The 22,790-nt window shown below is 42.2% G+C and overlaps 1 protein-coding gene across 1 annotated transcript; it reads right to left on the bottom strand.

Moving 5' to 3' along the window:
- Positions 1-657: 657 nt before the first annotated feature.
- LOC309804963 (uncharacterized protein) lies at positions 658-21,627 on the bottom strand. The gene is made up of 5 exons (XM_082622676.1): positions 21,478-21,627; positions 20,339-20,426; positions 16,328-16,454; positions 15,263-15,394; positions 658-2,783 (listed from the first exon to the last, which is right to left on the bottom strand). Exons 2-5 carry the CDS (start codon positions 20,369-20,371, stop codon positions 1,213-1,215), a joined length of 1,863 nt encoding a protein of 620 aa, XP_082478802.1. The 5' UTR covers positions 20,372-20,426; positions 21,478-21,627; the 3' UTR covers positions 658-1,212.
- Positions 21,628-22,790: the final 1,163 nt, after the last annotated feature.

The following is a 22,790-nucleotide window of genomic DNA, read 5'->3' as shown; positions in this document are numbered from 1 at the left end:
TCACGTCCACATCTCTACAACTTTCTTGCACTGCAACATATTGTCACAACCTATCTATCTGCCTGTTAAAACAACCACACTTACATACAGTGACATAATAATTTGCTTTACTCATCTGATAGTCCTCCATCCCCTTTCCTCCATTCATGGCTTCTTGAAGGCCTGTGACTTTTTTCTTAAAATTCCCAGTGTGCAGCATAGTACATGTCCCAAAGCTGGGACTCAAACAACCAACCAACCAAACTACTGAGTTGCTTATAAATTACTCCTCTTGTTTTCTTAAAATTGTTTGACACTAGAGAACACCAAGTAGGAAAAACATACTCTTTATTTCATGAAGTGATTGATGTACCTTCCAATATTTTGGCACATATGCTAGATTCATTAAACTACTTTTGACAGCCCCTTCTGCTGTGAATTTAGAATATATGTTATTAAATATATATGTATAATATATATTAAATATAATTTAATAGCTTTAAACTTGAAAACTGCTTCTTTTTCCATTTAATATACTTAAGATGACAGCTCACAGTATATAGCATGTATAATTTCATAATAAATGACTTCAGAGCAAAAAAAATAATTCTGAGAACAGAATTAAAAATTGTGTAGAAAATGTCCAATTCACAGCAATTACTAGAAGAACAAAGGAAGAGAACAGACTTTTATTTCTACTTTTAAATGAAATCCAGGCACAAAGTTTGACATCAAGTCAGGAAAAGGACAAACCCCAGAAAGTCAGAGGTAGTTTACAATTCACTTGTAACTTTCATTTGGTCCTTTTCTCTAAAAATGTATAATTTCTTTGACCACATCTTTTATATACTATTACAATGTCAGTTATTTTTTAAAAAGTATTAAGTTTACAGTTTAACAGGAAATCCAGTGCACACTTCCCCTCATCACCCAGATGTTTACAACAATGACATATGATATGCAGTATGCGATGCTGTAGAGAAAACAATTACTTTACAAATGCCCAAAGTCAATGTCTCCAGTCCGGAATTCTTCATTTTAGGTTATTATAAAGTGTCTGATAGGACTGAACAATTTCCACTTTTCTCATTATCTATTACATAGGTTTATCCTTGGAATTTATTATTTGATGACTAAATCATAGAATGGCTTTTCATATCCATTACATTTATTACATCACTTTCATGTATTCTGATGAGCTTTGGTTTCAGAATGTCACACATACATGCAAACCTACTTTCTAGGGGTTCTCTTCAAGATGAATTTTATGATGATTAGTAAGAGATGACCTGTGATTGAAAAGTTTCCCACATGTATTACATTCATAGGGTTTCTCTCCAGTATGAATTCTCTGATGGGCAATACGTGATGAGCTTTGTCTAAAAGTTTTCCCGCATGTATTACATTTGAAGGGTTTCTCTCCTGTATGAATCCTTCGATGTTGAATAAGAGCTGATCTTTGGCCAAAAGATATCCCACATTCTTCACATCGATATGGTTTCTCTCCTGTGTGAATTCTCTGATGATTACTAAGGGATGAGTTACACCTGGATGTTTCCCACACTCATTACATTTATAGGGTCTTTCTCCAGTATGCATTCTCTGATGTTGAATGAGAGCTGAACTTTGTCTGAAGGCTTTCCCACACACTTTACATTTACATGGTTTCTCTCCAGTATGAATTCTTTCATGAATAATAAGTGTTGAGTGGGAACTTAAGGCTTTACCACATTCATTACAATTATAAAACTTCTCACCAGGAAGAATTAGTCGGTGTCTGTTAAGTCGTGAAATAGAAATGAAACCTTTTCCACATTCATTACATCTATAAGGCTTTTCTCCAGTGTGAATTCTTTCCTGTTGAATAAGAGATGCACTCTGACTGAAGGCTCTCCCACATTCACTACATTTAAAAGGTTTCTCTCCTGTGTGTATCCTCTGATGATAACGAAGGGATGAACTAGACTTAAAGGTATTGCCACATTCATTACATAAATAGGACTTCTTTCTAGAATTCATTCTCTGACATCCAGGAAGGGATGTGTTGCAACTAGATGCCTTCCTACCTGGATTATATTTATAGAGGTTTTCTCCAGCATGGATTTTTTGATGTATAAAAAGGCCTGACCTTCTGCTGAAGGATTTACCACATTCTTTATATCTATAGGATTTCTCCACAGTGTGTGTTCTTAGGGGTTTATAAAGGGATGTACTGAGAGTGAAGGCTTTCCCACATTCTTTACATATATAGGGTTTCTCTCCAGTATGAGTTATTGGATGTTGAATAAGAGCTGAACTTTCGTTAAAGGCTTTCGAACAGTCTTTACATTTAAACAATTTCTCTCCACTATGGTTTATCTCATGTTTATGAAGGGATGAAGTATTAATGAAGGTTTTCTCACACATACTACATTTATAATGTTTCCCGGCTGTGTTGATTTTTTGTTGATTAAATAAATTGGAATTCTGTTTGAAGCTGTTTCCTTGTATTTCACATTTTGGTGGGGTGTTTTCTCTGGGAACCATCTGTTGCCTAACAAGGACTGACTTTGGGCTGAAGTTTTGGCCAAATTCAGTATTTTTATGTTTTCTTTCTACAGTGAGGATTTTTTTGTGAGCGACTGAAACTATCTGAACACTTTCTTTTTTCTTCTGCTTTTTCTCTAATCTGTCTTCATATTTGCAGGGGTTTTCTAATTTGAAGTCCCAGGGTCCATTCCTTTTGGATCTTTTCATTATCAGCTCCTGAAATGAAGAACCTTGTGTTTGAGTTGACTTTGTGGTTTTATAACTGTTCTTCCATCCTGGAAGGGAAAGAAAAAACTGAAGATGTTCCATGTGATACAGCATTTGGCTACTGAGACTAAATGTATAGACTGAATATTGATGGTATTTAAATAAGGTCTTGGTATATGGCCAAAAACAGTAAGAAGAAAAACTTAGGAGATTTAAGCAGTACAGAGAATCAATCAACATGAGTTGAGAACAACAGGGTGGAGAAAAGATTAAACAAACCCATTTAAAGAGGGTGAGTGTAAGAGTGATCAGAAGAATTGGCTAATGGAAAATGGAGAAGAGGGATTCAAAGGGGAGCCATGAATTGGAAAAGGCAGCCTGGGATCAGAGTCCAAAGCCTATGATAGAATCCTAAATTATCTTCATGACATTTTTCTTCTTTGTATAATCATTCCTAATCTGGAAAGTCTTCATCCCTTTTCCCTCATGCCAAATTCCTTTGTATCCTTCAGACTCAGTCCAAAGGTTAACTCTGAGTCCCTTCTTGACTGTGAGTTTCCACAGAGCATTCCTGTTATTATAGGCACTCACCACAGTGTTAAAAATATATATCTATATATTCTATATATGTAATTATATTTATCTATATCTAAATATTTTCACTTTCCTTTTCTACCCTAATGTTCTCTGCAAGCAGATTAGCATGCCCTATTCACCTACAGATCCTCCTAATGGCATCTGAATTATACACAAAATGTTTGTTTTGTTAACCTTCCTTAATAACTTATATATACCTAATTGGAACAATGTCAAATAATCTCAATTATTTATATATTAATTTCATACACACACACACACACACACACACACACACACACACACACAGGATTCAAGACTTGCATGAGAAGTTGCCTTCCAGGACAGTACATTATACAAGCAGTGGGAGGGTTTCAGAGCCAGTTCAAACAGGAAGTAATTACTGAATTAATCTACAGAGGTGCCAACAGGTAGGCATGAAGCCAAAAGTTGCAAGATAAGAAAGCAGCCTTGCTCATTTATCAAGCAGGAGATGCTATGCAAGCAGCATAGAAAAGAGTCAAAGATCAATAAGACAGGAATAAACAAAATGGTAAAAAGGGCTAACATGATAAGGTGGTAAAAAACAGAATTAAATTCAATAAATTTTAAAGTTGGGTAAGGACACAATTCATTGAATATTAAATTCTGGTGGGGAATAGGTATACATATATTTTGGCATTTTCTCCTGGGCTAGAGTAACCATTTAAAGGGCTCCTTTGCAACTCACTGTATTTTGAGATTCCTATCTGACATTCACTTTCTCACCTGTTTACAGATTCTCTCTGCTTGGTGAACATAATATATTCTGCTTTTCTCTTTTCTTCTACCAGTGTTAACTTCTCAGTTTCCTTCATGGGTAACTTTCTATTTCCACTTTAAAACTGCTTTCCCTAGGGTTTGGGATTTTTTCCCCCATTCTACACACCCTCTCTGACTAATTTTAAATGCACCCATCTTTACTATTTTTTTAAGGCACTGATATTTGCCAAGCCGAGCAAGTGAGAATAACACTCATTTTAAAATACATATATAGGTAAGTATCAATAAATCACTCATTAAATTAGGAACCACATCTTCTGGAAGAGACCATAATGTGCATTTTGGGTAATAGCTCTTTTTCACTTAGCCAATCACAAAACCTATCTACTCTCTAATCTTTACTATTTGTTGTAACAGAAAGAGGAGTGTTTTTTTTTATTTTCTGTTCAACACCTTTCAATTTCCTTATCCATCTAAGTCTTGCTTAAGTGATCCAAATTTCAATAACATTATTTGGGCACAAGTGTGGGAGGCAGTGGTAAAAATGGAGTACTTTCCCTGTGAACATCAGTCATTGGTTCTAGGTTACTACACGAGCTGGGAAGAAAATAGCAAGATTCCAAAATTTTGGATTGTAGTTTAAAAGGCAAAGTTAGAGACCCTGCCTTAGGTCTGAATGTAAGGACTGCAGTTTTACAACCAACAACTTTACTAGAGCCCTGAGCACTGGGCTCGGGTACCTAAATGGTACTCTGTTTCTCATGCTTTACTGTTCCACCATAGACTCCTAACTAGTCTCCCCACCTCAAATCGTGCTGTCAATTCAGTCTCCACACTGTAGCCACAGTAATCTTTCTAAAATCCACATCTTACCATGTTGCAAACTTCTGTAAGATCCTCCAAATTATCTTCAATGATTTGTATATAAGTACGGTCCAGAGTACTTAACATGGTCAACAAGGTGTTTCATGATCTGACCTTTATTCACCTCGGTACTCATCTCCCTCCCCTGGTTTCTTGCCATGTATACTGAACTACATGCACTTTCTGGAGCACTACATGGTTTTTTTCTTATTTTGTTATATTTGCATATGCTGGAGACATCCTTTCCATTCACAAATATTTATTAACTGCGTACTATGGACCAGGTAATGATCCACAACTGCTGAGCCTGTGCACCTGGAGCCCGTGCTCCGCAACAAGGGAAGACATCACAATGAGAAGTCCGTGCACCGCAACAAAGAACCCCCGCTTGCTGCAACTAGAGAAAGCCCGTGCGCAGCAATGAAGACCCAACACAGCCAAAAAAGAAAAAGAAGCTGAAGAACTGAAAAAATCACTTAGGCATTGTAATACTAGAGGGCAAGAAAAGGAAGAAAAGCAGAAGAGTATGGTGGTCCAGAAGCCAAAGGAAGAAAGTACTCCAGTGAGGAGGCAATGATCAACTTTGTTAAACAATTTAAGAATTAAAAACTTAACCCTGATTGTGCCAAGATGGAGACTGTCTGGGATTTAATAACTGCTTTTCATGGACTAGTAAGGAAGAAAGCCCTACTGGAGTGCACAGAAGAAACAATGGGAGGTGAGAACATGGAGACATCAAGTATAGAAATGCTTTTGAAAAGTTCTGTTTAAGGGAGAATAGAGAAACAGGACATGGGGAGTTTTTATTTTTTAATGCAAGTAATTATAGCTACAAGGGTCCATACCAATACTGGGAAACTCACCTCAACTCTACTTCAAGTGCCAATGCCTTAGTCCAGAATGGGACTAATAACTTAAAACAGTCATGTTTCCCAAGGAAGGGGACATCAGTCCTGGATTATGGACATCCTAACTGTTCTTTATGGTCTGCTTAAAGTTTTCTGTAGGTCTAAGATATGTCTCCTGAAGTGCAGTTCAACTTTTGCTCTCTCCCAGAATCAAGCCTGGGCCTGAGCTAACTCATGAACAAGGTTATGACTTAGGTCAGAAGTTTAGAGAACAGGTGATTTCGCCAATGACCACCACCCTGACTAGTTCCTGTCATTAGGTCTAGTTTCTCCTCCCTTGGTGCTTATGAAACTCTGTGAGTCTCTCTTCAACCTTCTCTCCCTAGATGATTTCATCCACTCCCACACCTCCTATCTGAATGACTATCCTGAGCCTCAAAACACTTTACAGAGGTATTTCCAGCTGCCTGCTAGACTCTTCATTTGAGGATTTTTCTTCAAATTCAGCTTGTCCAAATCCGAATCCAGTGCATTCCTTTCAAACTCTTTTTGTGTTTCCAAGTTCTGAATTATATCATAACTTCTTCAGCTCCTTTGCCATCAATTCTTAGTTTCATCTCAGAAGCTTCTCTCCCCTGCATTCCAAGTCTCTAGTCAGTCATCAAATTCCCTTGAATCTCTTCACTAAGATGTCTCTAACAACCATCATTAATACATCCAAGTTCAGGATCTCCTTACTCAATAGTGACTATTGCTATTGACCTTCAAGGTGATCCCCTGACCTGTTTCTCACCTTTCTAGTATTACTTCCCACTGAACTTAACCTTCTTACTATATAGAACTCCTCTTATTATTTCAAAAAGCACTGACTGCTCCTTATTTAATTCATTCAGCAAATACTTAAAAAGCACCTACAACATGTCAGGCTCTATCTTAGGCATGTGATCCACAAGACATTCCAGATCTGGTAATGAAAAGAAACAGTTAACTTCTTTAAGGAGCTCCCAGTTTGGCATTAGAGACAAAAAAGGAGAAGTGTGGTAATTTATACAACAAAAACACAAGACAGAAATGGATGAAAATGTGAGCTTACAACAACATCCAAACTACCCTCAGATAGTACCAAGTACAAGCTGGGAAGGCGTACTAGTGGTGGCCAGAATTTGGGGGAAGAAATGTCTAAAATGGGATTTTAAAGGATTAGCCATAGATTAGATGGAGGGATAGTGTGAGGGCTAAAGGCAGCATCAAAATCTTTGAACCCAAGCCAACTTTCCAGACCTATATCCTTCCCACCTTATCCTACAGGTGGTCAGATTCAAAATTATTCCTATAAAAATGTCACATGCATTTGCAGTCTCGTAAGGTTTTCTAGAGCCAGAGAATTGAGGGAGCTATATGCTGAGAATTACACACAACACCACGATGGGGGCAGAACTACACATCTGTAAATGTATTCCAGAATGCCTGTGTTGGTGAAAAAGAGAAATGCTGTTTTAGAAATTCTGTTGTTGGTAATTCTGATTTTTAAAGCTTTTTATTATGGAAGATGTTCAGCATGTACAAAAGTGGAGTGAATTGTACAATGAATTGCCAAGCCAGCATCAACAATCACTAATGCTGTTTCATCTATTACCTTATTATGGATTGAATTGCATCACCCAAAAAAGATATGTTGAAGTCCTAATTTCCAATAACTCAGAATATAACCTTATTTGGTAAGGTTAAGTAACTTTGCAGATTCAATCAAGTTGAGATGAGGTGATTAGGGTAGGTTCTAATATGACTGGTGTCTTTATAAAAGGGAAATTTGGACACAGGCAAGCACAGAAAGACCATGTCAAGATACCCCAGGGGAACACCAAGTGACAAGAGAAGCAGAGACTGGAGTGATGCAGCTGCAAGCCAAGGAACAAGGACCACTGGCCACATCCAGAAGGTAGGGAGAGGCAAGGAAGGATTCTACCTGGAGTTTCAGAGGGAGAATCGCCCCACAAAACTGTGAGACAATAAATTTCTGTTGTTTAAAGCCACACAGTTTGTGGCACTTTGTTGGAGCAGGCTGAGAAAATTAATACAACTCCCTTACGTCTCTTTCATTAGCATATGCTAAAGTATGCTAATTCTGTATTATATCATTTCATCAATAATACTTCAGAACACATTTCTCAAAGATAAGAACTCTATTTGTAAACATAAACACATATTTTTATTATAACCACCAAAATCAACATTATTGTTTGAAGTTATTTTTGCCTGTAAGGTATTAATTACATGTTCTTCACCCAATTCCAATGTGGTGGGGGGGGGCGGTTTCCACATCAATAATAAGCAATACTTGGATACCAACTGGGTGTCCTCAATTCAGCTCAACTCTGACATTAGCTACCTGGAGATAGCATCATATCCCACAGGTTAAGGGTTCAGTCCTACAAGACTGCCCCCTGCCTCCCTCAGACACCAGTTACAAACCCAGGTTATCATCTGTACTTCTGACCAACTGGCTATAAATCAGAGGTTCCCACGACCCCCTTCTTAGGTTTGGTTAATTTGCTACAGTGGCTCATGGAACTCAGAGAAACATTCTGCTTACTAGATCACCAGTTAATTGTAAGAGGATATAACTTGGGAACAGCCAGATGGAAGAGATGCACAGGTCAATGTATGGGGAAAGGGAATGGAATTTCTAAGCCCTCTCTAAGTACACCACACTCCCCAGATCTCCACATATTCACCAACCCAGAAGCTTTCTGAATCTGTCCTTTTGGGTTTTTATGGAGGCGCCATTATACAGGCATGATTGATTAAATCATTGGCCACTGGCAACTAATTCAACCTCCAGTCCCCCTCCCCTCCCTGGAGGTCAACTTTCAAACCTCTAATCACATGATTGGTTATGGCAACCAGGCCCCATCTTAAGATAGGGTCCAAAAGAAACCTCATTAACATAACAAAGACACCTTTGTGGCTCTCATCACCTAGGAATTCCCAGGGTTTTAGGAGCTCTGTACCAAATATATATTACTTATTATAAACCACAATATTTATATAAATCACTAAGGATCTTTATTCAAGCTGCTGTGATTTAAAAGCATTTGAGATAATTTTTCTCTGTGACTAAGCCAACAACCTGAAACACAATTAGGGTCATTTGTTTCATTTTGCTTTCAATATTTATGGAACACTTTTTCATTTTTGTTTAATCTTGTTTTATAATTTAAATTTTTTTTTTTTTTTTTTGCGGTACTTGGGCCTCTCACTGTTTTGGCCTCTCCCGCTGTGGAGCACAGGCTCTGGACACACAGGCTCAGTGGCCATGGCTCACGGCCCAGTCGTTCTGTGGCATGTGGTTATCTTCCCGGACCGGGGCACGAACCCCTGCATCGGCAGGCGGACTCTCAACCACTGCGCCGCCAGGGAAGCCCTATAAACATTTTTATGGTTCCAAAGTCAACATTATAAAAACAAGGTACCTTAAAAAAATTCTACATTCTATCCTTGTTCTCTCAATCCTTTTTCTTTTTCTTCCTTCACCTTATAGGTAACCATTTTTATAGATCTGCTTTTATCCTTTTTTTTTTGGCTTCTCTATTTTTTTTTAATATAAGCAAATATACACTTTGTCTTTTTTGGTATCTCCTCCTTCCTTTGATAAAACTATTCTCACTGTTCTGTTCTGCACTTTCCCCTACTTAGTAATATTATCACCCCACAGTGGAATTTACAGAATTCTTCCTCATTCTTATTTACAGTGAGAATTCCACCATGAGAATGTCCCTCAGCTTATTCAACCAGATTCCTTTGATGGACAGTTGGATTAACTCTAACTGTAATACACCAGGACATCATATGGGTACACGATAAAGGTACAGCTTTAAACCAATATCCATATTGCTAATTAGAAACCACAGCATTTATAAAATTCTAGCCCAAACTGGACCCAATGGGCTAACATTATCCAAAGCCACATACAACCAAAATCACCTCTTCTGCCAGCCAAGAAGAGAGCTAGCTGAAGGCCGTAGAACTACTCCTTAGAATGAGGAAGCTCTTTATGTACTGACATGGAAAGAGTTTCAATATATATCAAGAGAAAGGGGCAGAATAATGTGTGCTGTATAATATAATTGGAGTGGACAGAGAAAAACAAGAAATATTTGTTTATATTTGCATAGAAGAGCTCTCCAGCTACTGCCTCCTTGTCACATCTCACCTTGTCGTATCCCACACATATTTATCTCCTCCTGCTCACTCACCCCTCATGGGCTCCATTCTGGCTTCTGTCCTTACCACTACTCTAAGGCAACCATGACCTTCATGTGACAAAGGCAAGATGCTCTCTTCAGTCCCCACCTAACTTACCTCTCAGCAGCATCTGATAGTGACCCCTCATTTTCCTTCAGATGCTCACTACCTAAGCTACAGTGACCCTGAACTTGCCTCAAATTCTTCTCATGTTCCACCAGCTTCAATCTCCTTTGTGTGCTCATTTTCCTCTACCTGAGTTCCGTAGGTTTGAGTGCTAGGCCCCTGATTCTTTTCACTCTGTACCCTTTCCACAGGCCAGCTTCATCTATAAACATACTCTAGGCAAGACTTCTCTACTCTCCATACCTAATTATACAAAACCCAGCTCAAAACAGCAACTTGAGTGTCTCAAAGACAGCTCAACTGAATTTATGATTATTTCCTCCCCCAACCTGTATAACCTTTCTGTCTCTGTAATTGGCACCAGTTCTGAATCAAAACTTTAAAAGGCATCCTTCACACCTCTCCCTCTGCTAATCAATTACCAAGACTTGTTTATTCTGCCATCTAAATATGTCTCAAGTTCATCTACTTTTCCCTACCTCTACTGATACCATCCTTTATGAGACTTGACTTCAATGACACTAGACTCCCGAGTTTCCTTCTATAGTACACCTTACCCTTGTCTTCCCTATGGGTTCATTTCTCTCTGCCTAGCCATGAAATGCCAGAGTTCCTCAAGATTGAGTCCTAGGCTCTTTCTTGCTCTTGCTGTACTCTGAATCCACTCCACAGGCTAACTCAAACTCAACCACTCTTTCAATTATCTTTAGTGACAGGGTCTCCCAAATTTACATTTAATGCCCAGGGTATATTATAAGGGGTGGAACTCCAAATCAAACAGGCTATTTGACATCTCCACTTGAATAACTGGGTCAACCAAAGACAATTTAAGTCATCCAAAACCATATTTATACCATCCCCCAAATCTGATCTCCTAGCACCACTATCTCAGTGAAGGATATCACTGTCCATCCCAGAACAAACCACAAACCAAGCACGCATCCTTGACAACTCCATCTCCTCTATCTTCCATATCTAAACCATCTCCAAGTCCTGTTGCTTTTATCTGCCAAATATCTCTGCAACTGGTTCCCTTTTTTCGGTCTCCATCACGACTACCTAACCAAGTCATTCATACATTCACTAACTGGAAGCTGACTCTGACCAGACACTATTTTAGGTACTGGGGACATGGGAACAAATGAAACAGACAACCCAGCATGAGGGAATTTACAATCCAGAGGAAGAGCTGATAATAAATAAATATGTACTATTTGGCAGTAATAAGTACTCTGAGAGAAAATGAAGCATGGTGAGGGGATAAAGAATGTGGAGGACAAAGGACCTGTGTCCTGTGGAGGACAAAGAACAAAGGATGAGCTGTGTCTAACTGACAAAGTGCCATCTGAGCAGAAACCTGTATAGTGTGAGGAAGTGAGTCAAGTGGGCTCCTGGCCATCAGGAAGAATGGTCCAGGAGAGGAAAAAGCAACTGCAGAGGCCCTGAGGTGGGAGCCTGCTTGGCCTTCCTGATGAACTACAAGGAGGCCAGGGTGATTAGAGTTCTCCAATGAAGGGCAGAGAGGAAGGAGGTGAAGGCGAAGAGGTAGCTGGGGCCAGACCACAAAGGCCTCTGAGGGCCACGCTGCGGGCTTTGGATTGTGTTCTATGTGATAGAAGCCACTAGAGGTTTTGAGCATGCGAGTGAGATGACCTGATCTATCTTTTAAATAGACCATTCTGGCAGCTACAAGGACAGTAGATGTTGGTGGCAGAAGAGGAGCGCAGGGGATGAGAACAAGACTAAATCAAACATAGTAAACAGGGCTACAGAGCATTTGGGCTCAACTTTCACCTTGTAAGAAATTCACTCCTTAAAATCACTGCATGATATTTCATTAGGTTGCCGCTATAACCCCTACAGCACCTTTCTGCAAATTAGAAAAAGACCCCTATTCTCTGTGCAGATGAAGCCCCAGCAAGTCTCAGTGAGTCGAAGGCAGTCCACAAGCAACCCCTTAGCTGACCACCCTTCCAGGTTCAGTCTGCCCTGAATTCTTGCATAAATATAACAAAGGAAGAGAAAAAGACAAAGAAAGAAAAACACCTTTTCATTGGAGGTAACTGTTTACCTAGATCATCCCTGGATTTTAAACTTTTTGAATAAAAGAATATTTTCATGTTAGGTGTAAATCAAACTCATGAGACGTTCAAGTTGATTGAATCACATTATGCTTATTTTATATATATATATAACTTATATACGTAATATGCCAGAATAGTGATTAGACTTTGGACTCATTTCTTAAGTAAGAGACTCAGATGAGACGTGTACCCTTTGAGCCATTTCCTCCCATCTCTCAACATGAAACATACAGATCCAGGGATGACAGTTTGTTTTCCCTTTTTGTCTTGTTTTTCCTATTTGTGAGGAGTCTTGAAGTGAAAATTATATTTTAAAAACACACTTGGAGGCAATTAGAGGTTCTAGGAGTCCTACCCTGGAAGCATAAGCTTTTCTGTCACCGGTTGTTCAAAGGGTTGGTTTTTGGTTTTGGCCTACAGTTAATGATCAAGGTACTTCCAAGAACATCCAGGTCCCTCACCTAAGCTCACAGGGAAGTGAGCTCCCCTTGGAAGGGAAACTGTTCCAAGGGCACTTTAGTCCAGGCAAATGGGAGACTCGCCAGGGGTGCAGGAGAGACACAACCACACGCCAGCACACCCAGGACGCCCCATCTCACTGTCTCCTTTGACCAAAGAGAGGAGGTTCATCCCATCAAGAGAAATGCACACACTGCTTGGCTCTGATGGCCTTACTTCCTCCAGACACCCACTCAGAGTTTTCCTTTGGGGACAGTTTCCCAACTCTGAGAAGGACTTGACATCACCACTAGGTGTCTTCAGGGTCTCTCTGGACAGCTTTCGACTCCAGTCATACTTTCTATTCAGTTTAATCCAACTAACATTTCACTCAGGAAGGGGGACTCCTCATGGATCAGAGGCTCCCGAGGCAAATGGAAAGGGAACAATTCTTCCATCTCTTCCTTTGATCTTCCACGCCATACTCAGTCCACACCTGACGCCCCTCCTAAACTCTCCACTGGTTTCCTGCTGCCTGTGTTCTCTGTTTACTTTGTGGTGGTCTCTAGCAGTTCCCACAAAATTAGAATATTTCTCCCAAGTGACAGTTAAAAGATAAAAGGAGAGATACGTGTGGTTCCCACCTCAAAAGATCTCACATTATACGGGGAAGAACGAGCTCTACTAAAGGTGTGGGTGCTTTAGGGATCGAGACAGCCTGTCCCACAGCCCTTCTGCTGGGCCCGCATTGTGAGGGGTCATCACTGACTCGTCTGGACCCGACAGCAACCTCAGACAAGTCCTACTACGTCTATGGCAGGTGGCTCCACATTGGTTGCAGGCTGATCCTTGCACAATATAAACCTGGGCCTGTGGCCAGGGTACTTCAACTCCTCAGAGGCTGTGCCTGGCTCTCAGGTCCCGGCTCCCTCTCCCTGCTCCCGTCTCCACACACCGGCTTCCTTTGTCTGGACTCTTGGACATGCTCTTCCTGTGCCTGAACGCTTCTCACAATGTGGGATCCGGCCCTTCCTCGGGAAGCCTTGCCCACAGCACTCCTCCTGTTCCCCGTTCTCACAGCACCTGTGGCTCTTCCCCCGAGGTCCTCACCGGAGGCTGTCATTCCACAGCCCTGTGTGCGATTAGCCTCCACCTCCACTGAGCTCCGCCAGGGCAGGACCTGCATCCTTCTGTCCAAGGTTGCACTGCTGTTTATCACGGGACAGGGAAGCAGTGAGCGAGGCTTAGAACCTGGCTCCCCCAGAGCCCTGGCCTCCCCAAGTCAACAGCTCTCAGTCCTCAACTTCCATGACAGCCGAATCTGCCAGTTTTCTCCTCTGGTGACTTCTTCTCAGGCTCAGCCACAGATTCTTCCTTCTTAACCCACCTCATAAAACTGAGGTTTCCTGGGACTCTGTCCTCTCCTCCGGTCCCTCATCTGCTCAGCTCAAGGCTTCAAATGCCACCTTTGCACTGATGGCTCCCTGACCTCCCTGTTGAGTTCTGACCCTGTTTACCTTCTACAGCTGTCCACTGGTGACCTCTACCCATATTTCACTAACATTTCAAATGAAACCCATCCCACACCGAACCTGTCCTATACCCTTAATAAAGGGACCTCTCCTCTTTCCTGAACTCACTGCACATGCCTTCCTCCAGGTAATGTCTTGCCTACATTAGGCAATAATCTCCAGAAGGTTCCCACCTCTAGTTTTTCCTCACTTCAAATCTAGGACCAACACTGTTTCCAAAGTAACCATTCTTAGTTAATTGAAACTGTGTAATAAGGACTCATGAATATATTCTCTGTGAAAATTTTAATAACATTGCATGTAACTAAAGTCCCCTTTCATCAATGCCCATTCTCAGTCCCAATCCAAATGTAACTAGTTACCAGCTTAGGTGTCCCCCGACCTTTCTCTTGGCACTTACACGCACATAATGCATATAGACAAACACCCACGTAATTTTCTTTACACATAAATGGCGATATGTCATAATAATGCACCGTAACTTGCTTTAGTCCTTCACGTAGCTTGGAGCTCTGCCCACACCAGGGCTGCTGCTTTCTGACTGTGGTGCTGTGTGCCAGTGTAGGGACCCACCTCAGCTTCTTTAGCCTTTACTGAGGGACGTTTAAAGTATCTCAGACTCAGACTATTTTTTCTAAAATATCAACAACCATACAACTCTTCTGCTTGAAACTCTTCAATTATTTCCAGTCATCCATGGACAGTTCCATCCCTAAGAACTGTACCAAAGCACTTCATAGTGTGGCCCCCACCTGGCTCTCTAATCTCATTTCCTTCCTCATCTCTTTCTTTTCCCATATACCCTGAGCTTCAGTCTGAATGAATTATCTGCAGTTCCTTAAATGCACTAAGTTTGCTGAATGAATGCATGACAATGTAGCCCTCCTCTGAAACAACAGGAAATCACAAGAGAAAAGATCCTGAGAGATTCACTTGTGCAGTAATTATCAGAGAAGAAGAGGAAGCTTGTGACTAGGGGCCTTAGCATCCCTTCTCCAAAACTTCTTCAGGACTGAGAACCTGCAGAAAATTCCCCGACCAACATCTCCGAGTTGCACATGCACTCACTTACCAGACTGCTGCCTGCAGAGATTCCGCACCCACTCACCTAGAGAGGAGCCTCCAGGGCTTTCTTTCTCTACCTTCCAGGGATCTTCTCCTTGCTGCAACAGGGAGATCACCTCGGGTTTGGAAAATGGGAGTCCTGCTCATAGACCAAAAAGAAGAAAAAAAAAGAAAAAGAAAAAAAACACTTGATTTTGCCTTGACACAAAGAGGTATCTGAGATCTGAGCGGAAAACTCAAAGGATGATACAGAGAACTTCTGTGGGATGCTCCAGTTGTGCCCCCACAATGTGAGGGGTGTGTTAGGGTAAAAGCAAGGGGCAATGTAACATTTAGTTGTATGTTAGTGAAGTATGATAAACATGCAGACTTGATTAACAGGGTGCTAATAGCTTTCTATACAAGAGGGAATATGTATATACTGTTAAATGTATGTTAAATGTACAGATTCAATTAATATTTGTAACAGGTATCTGTGGAAAGGATTATGTACCAAGTAGCTTGTTTAAAATGAGAAAACACTATCTGACTCCCTTTGAAAGATGGCAGCAGTCAGCAAACTATGGGTCATAGGCCAAATCTAGGCCACTGTCTGTTTATGCATGGCCCTTGAGCAAAGAATGGTTCAAAAAAAAGAAAAGGAATATGTTACAGAGACTATATGTGGCCCACAAAGCTGAAAGTATTTACTCCCTGGCCCTTTACAGAAAAAGTTTGCTGACCCCTGTAAAAGAGAATTGAAAAAAGCCAGTGTTGGGTCAAAGAAAAAGGTTGAGGGATGCTCTCTGTTAAGAGATGAGCAAACACATCATAGTTCAGTCATAGTGGGAAAATGTTGCCTGCAGTGAGGGAATTTCTAATGTGCAGCTCTGTAGACTGTCCCATCCATGGGGCAATTCCATACCTACGAGGGAGAAAAAGGTTTTCAGGTTTATTTATGGAGATCCAGTTTGCACAGTGCTAAGGCAAAACTCAGCTAAAGTTTTTAATGACCCAGGGCTTTTACCCAGGAAATCAGATGCTGAGGTATCCCAATTTCTGAACTCTGTATCTACAGGGAAAATTTCCTTACCCAATGAGACAAGGTTACTATAGTTCTCCAGCATCACATCTTGGTACAAGTTTCTCTCAGAAGGAGCCAGCTTTCTCCACTCATCCCGTGTAAAGAACACAGCCACATCTTCAAACGTCACTGACACCTGTAGAGACAAGCATCTCAGCTCACCCAGGACCACCCATCACACAGGGTGAAAAAGGCGGCAGTGGGGAGTAGACGGGCTACCATGAAATGCTTCTGTATTATTCTAGGTTCTGAAGGTTCCAGGTCATTTGCTTAATGAACAACTGACCAATGACAAATAGATACTGAGTAGCAGGAAGTATGAACCAGGCTCCGAGTTAACTGCTACAAGAGATGGGTGGAGGTATTAAGGCCATTAGTGGGAGTGTTAATTAGAATAATCTTCCTGTTGGCAATTTGATAACATACATTAGAAGCTTTAAAATGTGCATACTCTTTAACTCTCCAATTACTATATTTGTTTGATAATGAACACTGAACAAAAATGCACATGCAAGGACATTTATCATGGTGTTAGTAACAGCAAAGAAATGGAAACAACCTCAATAATCACCGGCAGAGACTAGGTTAAATAACTGAAGGCACTCTGTGCTCCCTAAAGCTTGAGGACAGTAATAATGGAAATTAAAATAGCTATAATTTATTGAATGCTTTTTTCAGGCTAAGTACTATTCTTAGAGCTTTATATTAACCTTTAGTGTATATCTTTATTTTATCTTCACAACAACCCTATGAAGAAGGTACTATTATTGTGTCCATTTTACACAAGAGAAAACAAAGAGAAATTTATCCAAGTCACACAGCTGGTATGAAGGGAAAACTCACTCCTCCTGCATGTCTCCGCTACTCTTAATACAACACTACTTCACTTCTGACACCAGATGTGGGGGGTTTTCCACACACCAAGCAATTGTGGGACACCAGCTGGGTGTCCTACAATTAAACTCAATTCTGACACCTGAAGATAGTGTCAGATTCCCACAAGACTGGCCCCCTTTCAATGTCAATCACAAGTCCAGGTTGTTACCTGTGCTGCTGACTGACTGGCTATAAATTGGAGGTTTCTACAACCCTCTCCTCAGGTTTCATTAATTTGCCAGAGTGGCTCACAGAACTCAGGAAAACATTTACTTACTAGATTACTGGTTTATTATAAAAGAAGACATAGGAACTGGCAGGTGAAAGAGCGGCACAGGGAAGGGGTGCACAGCTTCCATGCTCTCTCGGGATTCACCATTCTCTCTGACTCTCTACATGTTCACCAACCTGGAAGAACTCTGAACCCTTCTGGGTTTTTATGGAGGTTCATTACATAGGCACGATTGATTAAATCACTGACCATTGGCGACTGATGCAACTTTCATCTCCTAGGGTGGTGACAGATGGATAAGAGGGGTTATTGGGGGGCAGGACTGAAAATTCCAACACTTTAATCAAGGTTGGTTCCCCTGGCAATTCGCCCGCATCCTTAGGTAGGGTACAAAAGTAACCTCATTAACATAAACTCTGGTGTGGATACAAAACACACCCATTGTGCCTTCATTGCTCTGAAGTAATTTCAGGGATAAAAAGCATATATTACTAACCACTTAGGAAATCACAAGGGTTTTGGAAATTATGTGCCAGGAACAGGGACAAAGACCAAATATATATTTCGTATTATAAATCACAATATCACTGGTCAGTGGTAGAGGTAGAATTCCAATCCAAGGAACTGCCTCTCAACGCCTATCTCATAGGCTTAAGTAATAAATGATAATCCATACAATGGAGGTAAAGAGCAGTGATGGTAGCAAAACACTGTGAACGCACTTAATGCCAATATACTCAAAAATGATTAAAGTGGTGAGTTTAATCTTATGTGTATTTTATCAAAATAAAAAGCTAAAATGAGAAAATAAAAATATACATACATACATATGTACACATGTACATCAATAAATAATAAATAAAGAAAGGTACACAGACAATTATTCTGAGGGCTGCATACCAAAGGTATGACCATGATTATCTCAAGATGTTGGGGTAAGACTGATTTTACGTTTTTATTCTCTGAGATTTTTAACATTAACATGCAGTGCATGTATAATAAGATAATTTATTGGCACATGGCAGGGAATACAAGAAATGATCTTTGCCCTCAAAAGAATTTACAATCCAACTGGCAGACAAGAAAAACGCGTGAAACAATTTGAACAAGAAAAGTGTCGCTGGACAGGACCATATACTATTTCCTCGTTCAATCCTCATTTTACAGATGAGAAACACAAGGTCCAGGGCAGTTAAGACACCAGGTCACATACTTTACCAATGGCAGAGACAAGACGATAACTGAAGTTTTCTTTTAACCCAGCACTTGGTGGGTATATTCTCTCTCTGGTCTTAAACGTCCTGTCACTGAGTTTTACACACAATTCCACATAGTACTGATGTATCGGCAGCAGGTGAGGTTAGGGAGAAATGTCACATAGGACTCACAAGCAGGGATGGAGAAGATTCTGGGTAAGAGAGCAGCCTGGCTCTGTTGGAATGGAATGGAAAGGGCTTAGAAAAAAGTAGCCCAAATATGCAGAGGCAGGTCCTAGCCACAGTCTCACAAGATCAACCACTACCACATTTCATGGGTCCAAAAGATACACAACATCACATTGCAGAGAACTCTGGTCATTTGGGAGCCAGGCCTGCCCTGTGTTCTGAAAGATGTACCAGAGGAAAGGCTGGATGATAACTAACATGAACTTAGAGGCCAGACATACCTGGGTTTGATTTCAGGTTGCCTGACTTCGTTGAGCCTCAGTTTCAAGTGTAAAATGGGGGTGATAACTTCTGCTTCGCTATGAGAGTGAGAACAAAGGTGAAGCCCTCAGGATATTCCCCAGCAACGTTAACTACTATTAGATGAGGATGAGTAAAGGAAGGACACTGTATAGTCATTTCTATCTACCAACAGTAGATAGATAGACATCATGAACTAGAATAATATCGTTTAGCTACCACAACCACCACATATTGAACATCTACTATGTGCCCGGCCCTGATAAGAATGCTTTCCATGCACTAACTCCCAGGATCCTCTCATCTACCCTTTGAGGTAGGCCCAGTTGTTGTATTCACTTTACAGGTGAAGAAACTGAGGCACAGAGAGGAAAGAAACTGAGGCACAGAGAGGTGGAGTTTTTTGCCCAAGACCCATTAACAGCAACAGAGGAGATGGGCACAAACCTGGCCATCTGGCTCAAAAGCCCCACTGAGGAATCACTGTATACACTGCCTCTCCACTACCAATATCCCATGAAACTCTCACTGCTGCTTCCTGAGGAGTCTTCTCTCTGCTCTTGGAGTCAAGAGACCTCTCCATCTACGTCCCCACCAGCATGGCTATCCTTTGTTCACACAGTGGCTCACCTGGATGGGGTCCCACCCTCATTCTCACAACATAAAGATGAAAATGGCAGGTCAACATCAGTTTTCAAGAGAGTGACAGAAGCAAGGCACATGATCCAGAAAGTTAAGATGGAGAAAAACTAAAAATTATGGACTGGGAAAAGCCTGGCGAAGGTATCATGAGGATTTCTCAGGGCGGAAAGAAAAAGAAAAGCATTCTGGCCAAGGGTAGGGAGGGGGACACGACTGAGCAAAGGAGACAGGCCAGAAAGGAACTCTGCCAAGTGTGCATGTTTGTTTGTTCTGACCCCAAGTGGTATAAGACATGTGGCATCTTACCTATCAATTCAGTAATCATACAGTGAATTGAGATTAATGAATAAAAGAGTGTCTATTAGAAAAAAAAAGAGAAACACAGGCCATGGATTGGGGGGTTGGAGGCAAGCATTCCCTATGCAATCCACCATCCACCAGGGTGGACCAACTCTTCCAAGGCAGAAGGACATGGGCTCCAAATCCTGGTGAAGACTGTATTGGGGAGAAAACTTCAGTTTGAGGGTAAAATAACAGAAAAAAAAACCCATCTATCTCTAAGACCTGAGATGGCAATGAACTCACCTGAGACCTTGCTTCCCTCTGTTCAGTAGCCATGTCCTCTTTCTGGGCAGTTTCACCTTAGGATGGGAGAAGTCTCCAGAAGCCAGATCTGAGAGAAGAAAAAGGGAACCAGGAGGAAGCCCCTTCTGCTTTCTAGACCTCAGAATCAGCAGCTCTGAAACCTTTATACCACTTGAAAATGATGCCAAGTGCCCCCAGAGAAGGAAGTCAGAAGGAACGAGGGCTAGACAGGACCAGAGAGAAGGGCTGGGTCATCCTGGTCCAGGCCCAGCTCTTTCCCTGGCTCAGAGGAAAAGTCCTAGGACTCTATCAGCAGTAGCAGCAACTCCCTGAGCCTCACCGCATGCCAGGCACTACCTATCAATACATCGAGTCCCACAGCACAGTTGGCATTGTCAGCACCCCATTTTATAGATCAGGAAACTGAGGGCAGAGTGGGAGCAACTTGTCCCAGTCCACACAGCCAGGGAGGGTGGCACCAGGGTTCCAGGCACCGCGGGCTCCAGAGCACCTGCTCTAACCTCCCTGCGTGCATGTGACAACTTTTCTCCACCTCAAGCATTCCCACCCAATTCCTCCCCCTCCTGTCAAGGAAACAATTTCCAGATTTCTAGAGAAAGCTGCTTCGGAAAGGGAAAACATCAGCTCTCCTATGGCGGGGAGGGGCTGCTGTCTTGAGGAAAGGGCCCATTAAACCAAAGACCTGGGTCCAGTCCTGGCTCTGCCACTGGGGGAAGCCGGCGACTCACTTCTCGCGTAAAACAAGCCTGTCACTCGGAAGTGCAGGGGTGATGGTAAGGGGAGGAAATAATTTTCTCACGTTCACTGCCAGCCCGAAACAAATTCAAATGCCAGCAGGCGCTGAGCAGGCAGCGCGCTGGGAACTGGTCGGAAAGAAGCAGGAGGGTGGCTGGGTCCAGCCAATGGGGACGAAGTGCCCGACCTGTCTCGTTCAGCTGCACGTCAGTGGGACGGCTGGGGGCGGCAGGCGAACAGAGTCAGGGGTGCCCGGCTCTCGGCCCGCCGGCGCCCACAAAGACCCGGCTCGCGTCTCTTGGGCCTGTGCCCCATGCCCCGGCGACGCATGCTCCCGAAGCCCGGTCCTCCCTCCCGCATCCTGCCTACCCCCCGCCGCTCACCTCGCCCAGGCATCGGGGGTTCCGCGGGCCGCAGGCTGGAGGCTCCGGAACTGCCACGGCCAGACAGAAACTTCCACTGGGGACTCCACGCGGTGCCGCCTCGGCGGACCTCTGGCGAGTAATTACCTCATGCCAACGGCAAACGCCCGACGCCCTACGCCCCACGTAGGTCCGGGAGGGACGGGACAGGGACAGTCGCGAGCCCCTCTGGGAAATGTAGTCCATGCGAGAACAAAAGATTCTGGGAAATGTAGTTCTTCGAGCTTGTCTGCGAGGAGAGCCCTGGCTGAGCCTATCACTTGTCCAGACCCCATTCTGGGTTCGTGGTCGAGCTCCTTGGGCTGCTGGCTCCTGGGTTCCTGGTTCTTCCAGGAGGAAACCGACGTTCCTACAGGGCAGTGACTTGTAGCTCTGCATCTGCGTAAATGAGAGCAAGGCAAGTAGACAACCGCCAAGAACAAACCTATTTCCCCGTAAGTCTTTCAACAAGAGTGTATGGAGGACTTCCCTGGTGACTAAGTGGTTGAGAATCCGCCTGCCAATGCGAGGAACACGGGTTGGAGTCCTGGTCCTAGAAGATCCCACATGCCTTGGAGCAACTAAGCCTGTGTGCCAGAACTACTGAGCCTGTGCTTTAGAGCCGGCAAGCCACAGCTACTGAGCCCATGTGCCACAACTGAAGCCTGCGCACCTAGAGCCCATGCTCGGCAAGAAAGAGAAGCCACCTCAATGAGAAGCCCACGCACCTCAACGAAGAGTAGCCCCCCTCACACCACAACTAGAGAAAGCCTGTGAGCAGCAACGAAGATGCAGCACAGCCAAAAATAAATAAAATAAAATAAATTAATAAAGAAAAAGAAATTTATCCTGAGCACAGACTCTACATTCTCGCTATATGCTATGTTCATCGTTGCTCAGCTGTGTACCAGAGCTGTGGCACAGCTCTGTGTCTTCAGATGACCCCACTTGGAGGCACACTGCTTGCTCTACCACCAGTAGACTTCAGGGGTCACACTGCACGTCATCCCCATGGTTCCAGTCCTTACATCATCTTTACAATTTTTCCCATAAGAGGTTTAATTAATGAATTGTCTAATACATAACAACATGAATGTGTAATCAGTACTGCATACCATTATACCTATACCAATTAATAACATTGAAACCCAAATCTAATCTTGTCCTATAGGACTCAAATCATTGGCTAGGTTTAAGGAGCACATATTTTGAAACATTTAAAATTGATCCAGTTCTAACAAGTAATCCACACTTATTCTATTCTCATTCACATCATTTATGACATTACATTAATA

Source organism: Mesoplodon mirus (assembly GCF_964341445.2).
Source record: "Mesoplodon mirus genome assembly, chromosome: 5".
Classification (NCBI taxonomy): domain Eukaryota; kingdom Metazoa; phylum Chordata; class Mammalia; order Artiodactyla; family Ziphiidae; genus Mesoplodon; species Mesoplodon mirus.
This window is presented reverse-complemented; position numbering and strand designations above follow the sequence as displayed.

Excerpts from the sequence above, each read along its gene's own strand:
- LOC309804963 (XM_082622676.1), bottom strand. The coding sequence starts at position 20,371 with ATGGCTACTGAACAGAGGGAAGCAAGGTCTCAG. Across the intron at positions 16,455-20,338 it reads AGAGGGAAGCAAGGTCTCAG|GTGTCAGTGACGTTTGAAGA; the intron begins GTGAGTTCATTG and ends TTGTCTCTACAG. Across the intron at positions 2,784-15,262 it reads TCTCTGCAGGCAGCAGTCTG|GATGGAAGAACAGTTATAAA; the intron begins GTAAGTGAGTGC and ends TTTCCCTTCCAG.